The following is a 13306-nucleotide window of genomic DNA, read 5'->3' on the forward strand; positions in this document are numbered from 1 at the left end:
TGATTTATCTTTAGCCGCCCCCTTCCCGTAACCACTCACTCTCACGTCATGTTTGTCCAAACCGCAACTGGGGCAGCGACTGTCTCTCTACACTCTGAAGCAAATACATAGAATCATAGAATTGCAGGGCTGCAATGGACCTTGAGAGGACATCTAGTTCAGCCCCCTGTGCTGTAGCAGGACCAAGTAAACCTAGACCATCCCTGACAGGTGTGTGTCTAACCCGTTCTTAGAAACCTTCAATGATGGGGATTCCACAACCTCCCTTGCAAGTCTATTCCAGTACTTCACTACCCTTATGGTTAGAAAGTTTTTCCTAATATCTAACCTAAATCTCACTTACTGCCGATTAAGCCCATTACTTCTTGTCCTGCCTCCAGAGAACTGATCACCATCCTCTTTATAACAGCCCTTAACACGGTTGAAGACTCATCAGGTCCCTCCTCAGTCAAGACTAAACATACCCATTTTTAAACCTTTTCTCATGGGTCAGGTTTACTAAACTTTTTATCATTTTTGTTGCTCTCCTCTGGACCCTCTCCAATTTGTCCACGTCTTTCTTAGAGTGTAGCACCCAGAACTGGAGACAGTACTCCAGCTGAGGTCTCACCAGTGTTGAGTAGAGCAGGACAATTACTTCTGGTGTCTTACATACGACACTCCTGTTAATAGACCTCGGAATAATATTAGCCTTTTTTGCATCCGCATCAAATTGTTGATTCATATTCAATTTGTGATCCATTATAACACCCAGATCTCTCTCCTGCAGTACTACTGCCTAGCCAGTTGTTCCTTATTTTGTAGCTGTGCATTTGATTTTCCTTCCTAAGTGTAGTATGTTACACTTGTCTTCGCTGAATTTCACCTTGTAGATTTCAGACCAATTCTCCAGTTTGTCAAGCTCATTCTGAATTCTAATCCTGCCCTCCAAAGTGCTTGCAATCCCTGCCAGTTTGGCGTCATATGCAAGTTTGATAAGCATACTCTCCACTCCATTATCCAAGACATGAATGAATATATAAACTAGTACTGAACCCCGGACAGACCCCTGCAGGACCCCACTATATCCCTCCAGCTTGACAGCAAACCATTGATAACTATTCTTTAAGTGTGGTCTTTCAACCATTTTTGCATCCCGCACTTACAGCGATTTCATCTAGACAACATTTTCCTAGTTTGCTTAGGAGAATGTAATGTGGGACAGCAACAAAAGACGTGCTATATCTTGATTTTAGTAAGTCTATAAGACACCCCCCCACATTATGCAAGTAACCTTGTCAAAGAAGGATATTGGTTGGTATAGCATGATTTGTTCTTGATTACTGGCTATTATTTGTAATCTTAGAGGCTTACAAATTGATTATTTAATAATTTATTCCAGTATCTTTACAGTTATCAAAGTTAGGTTGACTGGTCTGTAATTCTCCAGGTCCTCTTTATTCCCCCTTTTAAAGACCGATACTGTATTTGCCCTTCTCTAGTCCTTCGGGATGTCACATGTCCTCCATGAGTTCTCAAAAATAATTGCTAACAATTCCAAGATTGCTTCAGCTTATTCCTTAAGTGCTCTAGAATGAATTTCATCGGGCCCTGATGACCTGAATACATCTAATTTATCTAAATATTCTTTTACTTGTTCTTTCCCTATTCTGGCTTGCATTCCTTCCCCCTTGTTGTTAATTGTGTTAAGTATCTGGTCACAATTTACCTTTTCAGTGAAGACTGAAGCAAAATAGGCATTAAATACCTCAGCCTTCTTGATGTCGTCCTTTATTAGCTCTCCTTCCCCGCTAAGCAGAGGACCTCCAGTTTCCTTGGTCTTCTCTTGCTCATGCTTATGAATAAAATAATAAGTTACAGCTGGAATCAAATCCAAACCAAAACTCTAGAGCTGAACTTCCCCAAACTTAAGGGCGTTCAAACTTCAGTGTGAATTTTGCAGTTTAGTTCAAGCTCTAAGGATAGCTTCCTTCTAAACAATATTAATACGTGCTTGGCTCTGTGCAAGACTCAAAGGTCAAGACTATCCCTGCCCCAAATCCCTTACAGCCTATCAGACAATTAAGGCACAGTCCATGAGATAATCAATCCATGGGAGGTGCTATGCAAAGAAATCATCATCAAGTGCTGCATTTGTCAGCAATTTCAGATCCTTGTCTGAGGAAACACCTATTACATGGAAATGAAAAAACAGCTCATTTGCAGTCAGTTCATAATTCACTTGAGAAAAGGAAGTCACCCATCAAGCTGACTCCCCGCTGGGGGTTAGCTCACTCTGACAGCTAAGTGGGGAGCGTAGGAATCTCTCAGAACATTCCTACAGAGGCCAAGATCTCACACCTGTGACCTGCTATTCATGCAGACACTAGAGCAATGCTTGGGTTGACTGCATATACAAAGTGCTAATGGTTACACTGTTACTCTCCCGCATAGGCATGCACTACAGCAGTGGTGGGCAACCTGCAGCCCATCAAGATAATCTGCTAGCGGGCTGCGACACAGTTTGTTTACATTGATTGTCCACAGGCCCGGCTGCCCGCAGCTCCCAGTGGCCGCGATGGTCTGTTCCCGGCCAATGGGAGCTGCGGGAAGCGGCGCGGGCTTCAGGGATGTGCTGGCCACCGCTCCCATTGGCCAGGAACGGCGAACCGCGGCCACTGGGAGCTGCGGGCAACCATGCCTGCGGACGGTCAATGTAAACAAACGGTCTCGCAGCCCGCCAGTGGATTACCCTGACGGGCCGCAGGTTGCCCACCACTGCAGTATAGCATAGCACCATGCACTCAGAGTGTCACATACAATTCTGTGACTTTAAAGTGCCATTCTGTGCAGGAAAGGACTCTAAAAATGGTATAGTGTGGTTCCTGGCTCTGTGTCTTGCTGATTCCAGATCAAATGTGCTCACTCTCTTAAAAAAATATTTGAACTACCAGTCCTTCAAACTCATGCTGAGATGCAAGAATCAACCTGGGTTCATTTTCTTACGCACTATCATCTGTTGACATAAAAGTAAACAATATGAGGAAACAACATGGGCACAGTTGAATCTCAAATAACCATGCTTACTAAAAAGACACAAACATGCCAGGCCTAGCTACATACATACACGCTGCTGCATGATGATTTCTGAAGGCTACTAAAACAGAACATGGTGAGCAACACGAGAGACCTCACACACTATTTAAATGGATGCTACCCTATTCCTATGCACAACAGGCCTCATTGCCAGTAACAGCGTTTCTGAAGGCTTGGTGACACCTGTGCAGCCCCAGTTGCCTTCAGTGGGCTTGCCAAACTGCTTGGAACAGTTGTCCTGATGATGCTCAAGGAGGAATAGAAACCAGTTCACCCTCTCAGTTGTGCTGGCTCCAGCTGGGCTAACTCAAGTAAAAAGCAGGTGGAAAAATCATTTTTATTCCTAAATACAACAGATTTATATCCACAGACAGGATCAGTGGAGTGAGAAGGTGCCGTTTTTATATAGCCACTTTTCAGTACAAGCCACACTTAAGTCCTAAACGTGTGTGCTTTTAAGCTCAGAGTAGAGTCCAGTGTGTGTGAAACTGCACACCACATGACAACATAAAACCTGCCCTAAAGAGTTTGCAGTCTGATGATGCAAACTGTACAGCACCGAGCAAAATGGAGCCCCATTCTGGGTTGGTCCCTAGGCATAATAAATATGATTAACAACAACAGTAGACATGATGGAGCAAGTGATAGTTACAGGCAACAGGTGGGGGAAATAGGAGGGGCTGGGCAACAATGGGCTACAAAAGATCATGTAGGTACTTAGTTATTATGGACACATCTTTTTATAAAATACATTCCCCCTCTATTTGTATAACCCAGGCTGGCACAGCATAGATCTTTGTGCTCCCTGCCCCACCAACAGCTCCTTCACCTAAGCAGTAGAGATCTGGACAGGATATTATTTCTTTTCCCTTAAAAAAATAACTCAACAAAAACACTTTTTGTTGTTTCCATTGAAAGTTTTTTTCTTCTTTGTGTTTTTTTTTCCTTCATTTTTTGATGAAAAACTGGCAGATGAAATTGTTGAAATATCGACTGCAGGAAACCAAAACATTTTCAACAAAGGAGGACATCTTTTGCAAAAACTTGTTGTCAAAAGAAGTAATTCTCTGTTAAAAAAACATTTTGATCGGCTCTACAGAGGTTACAGAAGAGTCTGCTACAACTACTATGTAGAGGACCTCATCCTATAGCTCAAGCTGTAGGTTCTTGTACTTTGACCGTCCCAGGTTCAAAACCCACTGTCAGCTCATGTAGGGAGAGTTACATATACTCCATTCACACTCTAAAAAGCTTGCTCACTCAATTCTTGCTTCCACTGCCCTGCTGTCACCCTCCACCACACCAAGCATCTCTCCTCCCCAAACCCCACCCAGACACACCCAAATGTATTATTTATCATTGTAATTGCAGCATCGTGTCTGTGTGCTGCTCCTGGTGAGTAAAAAAACAACTGAATTTACCATCCATCAGGGCAAGCCAGGCCCTGAGGGGAAAAAGAAGTGCCCTGATTGCATAGTGCATCCCCATCACCATAATTCAATCATTTAACTCCTGGTATAGGGAAACCCAGTAAGAGACAGCATAAGCTCCAAGCCTGCAGACTGTCTGATTTTTATTCTTTTATTGGAGGTGCCATTCCTGGATTCCTCTGATGTGAACTTGAATGCAACCATGGCCATGGAAATCCAGAAACAGGAGCTTTGGCAGAAGCAGTCAACCACCAACCAGGAAGGAGGTTCCTAGTTTTGCTACAGGATTAATCTCTTCCTCTTCCCTCCACAAGGATCCTACCCAGAGAACACCAGAAAGAACGCTATGGGAAGCACTGTATAACTCTCACCAGGGCAGCAGCAAAGGGCCTTGCAAGGACAATCCCAGCAAAACTGAACAGGAGAGAGGCAATCTGGCCGTTGTAGAGGGGTGAAGAAGAAAGAGGACAGTTTGACTGAGGCTCAAGAAAAGAGACGGAGAGGAAAAGATGAGGAGGCATAAGGGGCGAGGGAGGAGGATGGGTAAGAGGCGAAGACTGGGAGCAGTAGGGAGAAGGAAGACTAGGGGAGAGTGGAGGAGAGCAAGCATAGGTGGAGACAGATTTTCCAGAATGGAGGTAAGACTGGAAAACACAAAGTAAAGGAAAGAAAAATGACAAGAGCTGAGTGAAAGAAAAAATAGAGCAGAGAGAAAGAAGAAAATTAGAGGGAAAACAATCCCAGGAGAGAAAAATTTTCAACACAAGAGAGACAAGAAGGCAAAAGTCAGACACAGAAACGGCTCCTTACAAAGAAGCTTTAACAATTTCAGGGAAAGAAGATGGAAGTGAAATGAAAAAGACTAGAAGAAAGAGGAGGAACCAAAGCTCCCACAGCTGCAATCAGATGGACATGGGCAGGCAACAGTGGTGCTCAGCACCGGGTTATCTCAAAGGGAGCACACCCACACTGATCCAACCACAGGATCATGGCCATGAGCAGGGCCAGATTAACCCACCTGTGGGCCCGGAGCTATTAGATTTTGTGGGGCCCCGTATACAAGTATTTTTCCTAATTTAAAACAAAATGATCACAATTATGGATTCGAGGCTATTAACGCTATACTAAACTTGCCTTTTCATTAACATAAAGTCGTTCTGTGGTTACATTTCAGTCTTAAAACATGCAGAATATAGTTAAGTTAATTCAAAATAGCCTACTTCTTACCTTAGAACAGATGTTACATTAGGCTACATCTACACTACAGGGGGGAGTCGATTTAAGATACACAAATTCAGCTACGTGAATAGCGTAGCTGAATTCGACGTATCGCAGCCGACTTACCCCGCTGTGAGGACGGCGGCAAAATCGACCTCTGCGGCTTCCCGTCGACGGCACTTACTCCCACCTCCAGGCGGGTAGTGTAGACCCAGCCTAAGTTTCTTTCTGGAAGGGAGTTTGGGTGCAGGAGGGGACTCCAGGCTGGGGCAGAGTGTTGGGGTGCAGGAGAGGGTGAGGGGTGTGGGCTCTGGGAGGGAGTTTGGTGCAGGAGGGAATTCTGACCTGGGGCAGAGAGTTGGGATGTGGGAGGGGATGCAAGGTGTAGGCTCCAGTCAGGAGGCGCTTACCGCGGGTGGCTCCCGGCCGGCAGCACAGCAGGGCTAAGGCAGGCTGCCTGCTTGCCATAGCCACACACCACTCCTGGAAGCGGCCAGCTGCTGGCATATCTCTGCGTGCCCCTGGGGGGAGGGGGACAGCGTGTCTCCGAGTGCTGCCCATGCCCGCAAGTGCTGCCCCTGCAGCTCCCATTGGCTGGTGCTGGGAGTAGCGCACGGAGCTGCCTCCCCACCCCAGCCAGGGGCTGCAGAGACGTGCCAGCAACCGGCCGCTTCTGGGAGCGGCGTGGGGCTATGGCATGCAGGCAGCTTGCCTGAGCCCTGCTGCGCCACTGGACTTTTAGTGGCCCAGAGATAGCTATCGACTGGCAGAGGCTCCAGGATTGACCAGTCGATTGCGATCGCCAGGTTGGTGACCACTGAATTGTATATCATTATGGATTTATTTTTGCGGGGGCCCCCTTAGCCCAAGGCTGCAGCCCCTAAAGCCCCTGCGTTAATCCAGCCCTGACCGTGAGGCCACGCTTTTTTTTTTAAATTGACTAACTCACATTAACATTACTGTTTGTGATACGTGCCATGGCACCAGCCTGAAAGCATGGTGCCCTGCAATCAGGATGCATCCCCTGAAAAATATCTTGTGCCAGCTACTCGGGACACAGGCACGTCATGGGTATGGAAGGGGCTGGTACTTTCCTAGCCGTTACAACACGCGGAGCACAGCACCCTTACTAGTGAAGGATTCCCACAGGCTGGGCACTGGTGTTTGTACATTTTAAGGCCAGAGGAACTATTTTGATGATCACCTCGTCTGAGCTCCTGCCTAACACGGGCTCTCCATAGAACCTCACCCTGCCATGCTGCATCAAGCCAGTGACTTGAGACTGAGCTAAAACCCCTCTCAGGAAAACAGCCGGTGGGCGGGAACCCACAGCCCAGCCCCACGGTCTAGCTCCAGCAGGGTTACAAGCACTTTCCGCCGCTCTCTGGGCTGGGGGTGGCAGCAGACTGGGTCAGGAATAAATACACGTTTGTTATACCTGGCGCCCGGGGCCGGTCTGGAGGCAGGTGGCACCGGGACGAGAGAGGGGAATGGGCGGGGGCGGACGAGGCGCCTGGGGGAAGCGCTGTTTGAAACCCACCTTCCCATATAGACTCCGGGCATCTCACTCCGGTGTGTGAGCCCCACAAGCCCGCCCCGCCGAGCGCACAGGCCGCCCTGCCCCATGGCGAGGGGTTCAGGCGCGAAGCCCAGCCACGGGAAGGCGCCAGGGCACCGGGCCACTGCAGCCCCTGTGAGCCCGGGTCGCTGCCTGCAGCTTGCAAGCCGGATTCCCCGCTTCCCAGCGAGCCTCCCCGCCACTCGCGCAGACGGAGCCCCGGTGGCTCCGGCCCGGCTCGGGTCCCGCGGCGGGGAGGGGGGGGGGGGATGCAGGCGGAGCTCCGGGGCCGGCTCCGGAGCGGGGGCGCCCAGGGGATACTCACCGCGCGCCGCTCCGGGGCCCGGGCAACGCGCAGCCCCGCGCCGAGTCCGCGCCCAGCCCCGGCCTGCAGAGCTCGGCAGCCGCCGAGTGGGGGGAGCTTCCTCCGCTCTCCCTCCAAAGCGCTTAAAGAGACAGCGGCCGCTTTGTGCTCCGGCGCCGCGCAGGGCCCGGCCGTGCCCCCTGGCGCTGGGGGAGGGGAGCGGGACCCAGCCCAGGGCTGGATCGCTGCGGGGGGGCTGCCAAGTGCTCCCAACGGGGACACCGGGGGAGAGGGAGTAAATTAGGGCCAAGGCCCATAGCAATACGGGGGCTAGTTTCCTACCACCCAGGGACAATTGCATGGCGTGCCGGGGGGGCACAGCGCAGAGCCGCGAGCAGGGCTTGCCAGGGAGCCCATCACTGTGGCCTCGAGCCGTCAGGCAGGCACACACCTTGGGTAAAGGCCAAGGCCCCACTACCATGTTGCTGGGAGGGGGAAGGGATCCCCGCCGAAGGGCCAAGAGCAAGCGGAGCTGCCCCGCGAGGAGGGAAGGGCTGAGGGAGCGGAGAAGCGGAGCCAGGGTCCAGGCTGTCCGCTGGGGGGGGGGGAAGAGAGACGTTCCTAGAGCGGCCAGACCAAAAACGCTTCAGGCTGGGGGGTGGCTGCGCTGTGCCCGCAAGACACGACTCAGCCGTGCACAGGAATTTCCCCCGTGCACAGGTGAGCAAAGAGGAAAGAAGCCACGTCCCGCTTGCTGTGAGGCCTCTGCTGCTGTCTCCGGAGGAAATCACCAACACTTGACGCAACTCTCTGCTGGCTCATGCGGCTCTAAGAGGAGTCTCAGCCCCCTAGGCTCAGGTCCCCGCAGCTAAAAGAGGAAGCACTCCGCAAATATTTCAGCAAGCAAGGGCTGATTCGGTTTTGTCTAACCCCCCAGCGCTCAGTGCCGGGGCCCGGTGGGGACAGAGAAGTGAAATCAGACACACAGTTCCAGGCTGGCAGCTGCTCGGGAGAGGGGTCCCCGTTCTGATCCTAGCTGGGGAGATTTTTGGTAACCAAGATTACATTTTGACTTGAAAATTAAGTGTTACCAACCCTATCAATTCAATAATAATGAGGTCCCCTCACATTGCTAATAATCAGAGGTGTAGCCGTGTTAGTCTGGATCTGTAAAAAGCAGCAACAAGTCCAGGGGCACCTTATAGACTAACAGATGTATTGGAGCATAAGCTTTCGTGGGTGAATACCCACTTCTTCAGATGCACCCATGCAAGCTTATGCTCCAATACATCTGTTAGTCTATAAGGTGCCACAGGACGCTTTGGTGCTTATTGCTAATAATGAGAGTGGTGGTTTTTTTTTCTTTGCTAGTTTCTGAGCCTTTATGCTGCTTCTAGCTTTTCTTTGCCACAATATGGACTAGACACCTCAAAGAAAAAGTAAGTGAAGACTAACATTCTCACCTGGACAGTGCTGGATTAGGCTAGAAGGGCATTCCAGCTGTCCCCAGTACTTCTGGCAAAGGAGGGGGCCCAGCAACTGACACCTACAGTCCAAGCCATGCCCAAGACACCAGCGTGAGTGGCCCTGGGCTTGGGAACCAATGCCCAACCACAAGGCCAGGGCTGGGAAGCCTGCCAGAGTGTCAGTGCTGTGGAATAGGAGGGCAGGCCCTGGAACTTCCCCAAGCCCTCTGCAGGAGGAGGTACCATGCAGCACCAGGTTTTTGCACAGAAAGCAGGGTGCTCAGGGGCTGCAGGTACTTTCCCCTGTGCTCTCTGGGTTGTGGCCTGCACTGGTACCAGGGATCCAGGCTTGGCACACCTCAGCAGACGGGGAGTTACTGCGCAGGCCCCAGCACCCCTGTAGAAAGCCCCAGTGGCTGCCCTGATCATCTGACTCCAACAGCTGGGGCTTTAAAATATACACCAACTATTTCCAGAGTGGGCAACCTTCACATTCCATGGCCATTTTCCTTCCTTTGTGTTCGTCTCTCCCTGTCCAAAGTATCCTACACCCTTATAGAGAATGTAAGAGGCATTTTATCCATGGAGGTTGTTTTTTTTTGGGACCACCTTATAGAAATCTATAGGATGAGTAAAAAAACCTATAGAAAGGAGATCATTCTTCATTAAATTCCTATGGGTTTTTAGGCTAAGTTCTACAGAAAAGCGGTTTTCAAACTTTTCCATACTGGGGACCCTCCCCCTCCCATCTGGCTATATGGAAGGACAAAGTTGTCTGCAACCCCAGGTTGAGAATCCCTGCTCTAAAGCTGTATTAGTTTCATTCCTGTTACATTCCATAGGATTTTTCCATAAGGGTCTGAGAGTAGGGAACTCTCCCCCTCCCCCAATTTTGAGGCGTTCATCACTGGAAACGGGGTTTAAGGAGGGTGGAGTTTTCCTGCTGTTATGGCAGGTGTGAGGTCCCCTGCTTTGATGCTCATAGGGAGCCCTTTGAGATCTCCTACCTTGAAAGGTGTCTCGCTTTGGCCTATGAAGCAGCACCCTTTAAGGAATAAGCCTGCCCTCTCCTATACATGGGACCTAGAGATGCACTCACCTAACCCATCAACCACACACAGCATTCATTGCAAGAACTGTTAACAAAACAAACTGTGTGTGATAGAAATCACAGAGAGAGCTTTCCATTAACACTAGGGTTACCATATCTAACAAATAAAAAAAGAGGACCCTCCACGGGCCCTGGCCCCGCCCATTTCCCCACCCCCAGCCCCGCACCAACTCCGCCCCTTCCCCACCTTAACTCCGCCCCCTCCTCCCTCCCACTCCCAGCCACGCGGAAAGGGCTGCTCGAGCGCTACCGGCTTCACGGTTTGCCGGGCAGCCCCCAGACCCTGCGCCCCCGGCTGGCGCTTCCCCAGCGCAGCTGGAGCCCGGGAGGGGAAGCGCCCAGCCGGGGGTGCAGGGTCTGGAGGCTGCCTGGCAAACTGTGAAGCCGGTAGCGCTTGGGCTTCGGGCAGCCCCCTTGCCTCCGGACCCTGCGCCCCCAGCCGGGCACTTCCCCTCCCGGGCTCCGGCGGCGCAGGGTCCGGAGGCATGGGGGCTGCCCAAAGCCCGTAGCGCTTGGCTCTTAAACAGAGCCGAAAAGTCGGGGAGGAGCAGAGCTGCCGCGGCCGGAGGCTCTGCTCCTCCCCTGACTCTTAGGCTCTGTTTAAGAGCCGGGCTGCCCGACCGCTATTGGCTTCGGGCAGCCCCCATGCCTCCGGACCCTGCGCCACCGGAGCCCGGGAGGGGAAGTGCCCGGCCGGCGGCTGGGGTCCGGAGGCAAGGAGGCTGCTTGAAGCCCATAGCGCTCGGGCAGCTCGGCTCTTAAACAGAGCCGAAGAGTCAGAGGAGGAGCAGAGCCGTCGCGGGAGGGGAAGTGCTTGGCCGGCATTTTCCCGGACATGTTTGGCTTTTTGGCAATTCCCCCCAGACAGGGGTTTGAGTGCCGAAAAGCTGGACATGTCCGGGAAAAAGAGGACGTATGGTAACCCTAATTAACACACAGTTCCCCTTTCATGCTTGTTATGGTTATTTCCCTAGTAAGTTAAGGGTGTTTGGAGAAATTGTTTCATCTGGAAAGTGGTTAGAAAACCCAAGATATTTGGCTTTCCCACATACAGTAGCTGTGAGATAGATAGAGCCATGCCCTCACTGAAAATCCCCCCTCCCCCACCCCCATCATGGCCACACAGGTCCCATGCCATAAAACAGCCTTCACCAATCATGGCCTCACCCACCACTGACTGTATCAGGTCACATCCCCACACATCAGTCCCTAGAAAGGACCTTACCTCTCCCCTGCCCCCCACCCCCGCTCCCTTCACAGTGATTTTGTTATAAACTCCTCCCTATCCTTTTACCTGAGCCACTGCGGAACTCAAAGCACTTGGAAAGGATCCACTTCTCTCTCCTTCGGCTTCGACTTTCACCTTCTGGAAAAGGGGCCAGCAGAATGAGTGGGGTGAATAAATAAGGCTGCCTGTGGGGGATGAGACAGCAGCATGTTGCAAAATGTATACGCCACAAAATATTTCCTCTTCCTGGCGTGCTTTCATATAAATGGAAAGTGAAAGCAAAAACAACTGCCACCTTGGGCTTCTGATTTGGGTCTCCTGTCTTTTCATGGACATCTCTTCCTCATCTTACAACCTCCAGGTGCACGTAGCCAACCTGTTGTAGATACAGGGAGTGTAGCCTTCCTCTACCTAGAGGTCCTTTACAGGCCAGGCATACAGTATTTCTTTCCTGAAGTGGAAAAACCAGAATCCTTGTCAGGCTCGTCTTATTGTTTGTATTATAGTAGCACCTGGAGGCCCCAACTGAGCTCAGAGCCCCATTGTGCTACGTGCTGTACAGAGCCCCTACCACCATTACAATCTAAACAGACAAGACCGGTGTGTGAGGGGAAGTAAATATCTCCGTTTTACAAACAACTCTGTGGCACAGAGAGGTGAAGTGACTTGCCCAAGTCCCAGAGCAGGTCACTTGCAAATTCAGGAATTCACCAGGAATTCAACTTAGATCTCTTAACTCCCAGTCCAGTGCCTTAACCAGAGACCATCTTTCCTCTCTATCCAGCCTCCTTTTGAACAACAGGAGAGAGGCCCTCTACAAGCCAAATATAGCCTCTTTGGCTGACAGCAGAGAAATCTCTCCCAGGGCAACTGTAGCTGCCTCCACAGTGGGGTAAACACCAGAGCCAGTCAGGACAGACATTTGTTGTCAGAGCATTTGACAACAGCTTACAAGGATCTATCACAGGGGTGGCCAACCTGCACCTGAGGAGGAGCCAGAATTTACCTATGTACAACCTGCCAACAGCCCTGCTGCTCAGTGCCTCCCCTTCCTCTATGCCTCCTGTGGCATGCAGGAGACTCTGGGGGGAGGAGCGAGGGCGTGGCAGGCTCAGGGGAGGGGGCACGAAGGAGCGAGGGCCTTGGGGGAAGGGGCGAAGTAGGGGCAGGGCCTGTGGCAGAGTCAGGGGTTGAGCAGTGAACACACCACCCTCCTCCTCCACCCCCCGGCACACAGGAAAGTTGGCGCCTGTAGCTCCAGCCCCAGAGTTGGTGCCTATGCAAGGAACCACATATTAACTTCTGAAGAGCCACATGCGGCTCTGGAGCCACAGGTTGGCAACCCCTGATCTATCATCGCTCTCTATTAAAAAGGACAGAGCTGTTTCCCCTCTGCCACCTGGAGGACAGAAGTGATGGCATCCCCAAACCGAGAGTCTGCGGAGAAGGCGCTGTCAAACAGTGAGGACTAATCTAGTCAGCAGAAAGCCAGTGTGTCACATCAGCCCCTCCCAGTCTCATCGGCATAGCAGAGCAGCTTGTATTTTCCAAAACATGGTTTATTTACTTACTATAAAGAAGAATAGATGTTTGCAAGGTTTACTTTCAATACTGAGGATTTCCGCAGCTGGGACTCTCCCAACACCCTGTACATTTCCTGCTGGGTGAACAAGGCAATGCCCAGGTCTGGTGACTTGCTTAGTCATATGCTCAGTCAGCGGTGTCACTGGGATTAGAAGCCAAGTTTCTTTGTGCTCCCAGCCCCTTTGCTCCAACCCTGTATCACATGGGCTCATTCATTAAGGGAACGTGACCGACCAGTTGGGGCCAAAGCCTGTTCTTTTAAAACAGGTAGATCTCAGACTGGAAGGCTCTCCCCACTGAAGGCAAACAAACAGACTAGTCTCTGAATCCTT

The 13306-nt window shown here is 51.0% G+C and overlaps 2 protein-coding genes across 10 annotated transcripts in view; one reads left to right on the forward strand and one right to left on the reverse strand.

The window, feature by feature from the left end:
- Positions 1 to 7003, forward strand: part of BCL2L13 (BCL2 like 13) — a 105527-nt gene extending 98524 nt beyond the window's left edge. Inside the window, exon 9 of the mRNA XM_065583294.1 lies at positions 4666 to 7003. Coding sequence (XP_065439366.1) covers positions 4666 to 4688 — 23 coding nt within the window. The 3' untranslated portion in view covers positions 4689 to 7003. The remainder of the gene's footprint in view (positions 1 to 4665) is intronic.
- BID (BH3 interacting domain death agonist) overlaps positions 1 to 13075 on the reverse strand; it is a 36007-nt gene extending 22932 nt beyond the window's left edge. For 2 of the 9 annotated variants that reach the window (XM_065583353.1, XM_065583350.1), the window contains exon 1: positions 7607 to 7778. The gene's annotated coding sequence lies outside the window, so the exon portion shown is untranslated. Of the gene's footprint in view, positions 1 to 1708; positions 1835 to 7263; positions 7490 to 7606; positions 7779 to 11456; positions 11842 to 12961 lie in introns of those variants that run through there. The other 7 variants (XM_065583332.1, XM_065583360.1, XM_065583327.1 and 4 more) reach the window with 7 other exon arrangements.
- Positions 13076 to 13306: the final 231 nt, after the last annotated feature.

This window comes from Chrysemys picta, chromosome 1 (genome assembly GCF_011386835.1).
Source record: "Chrysemys picta bellii isolate R12L10 chromosome 1, ASM1138683v2, whole genome shotgun sequence".
NCBI lineage: Eukaryota > Metazoa > Chordata > Testudines > Emydidae > Chrysemys > Chrysemys picta.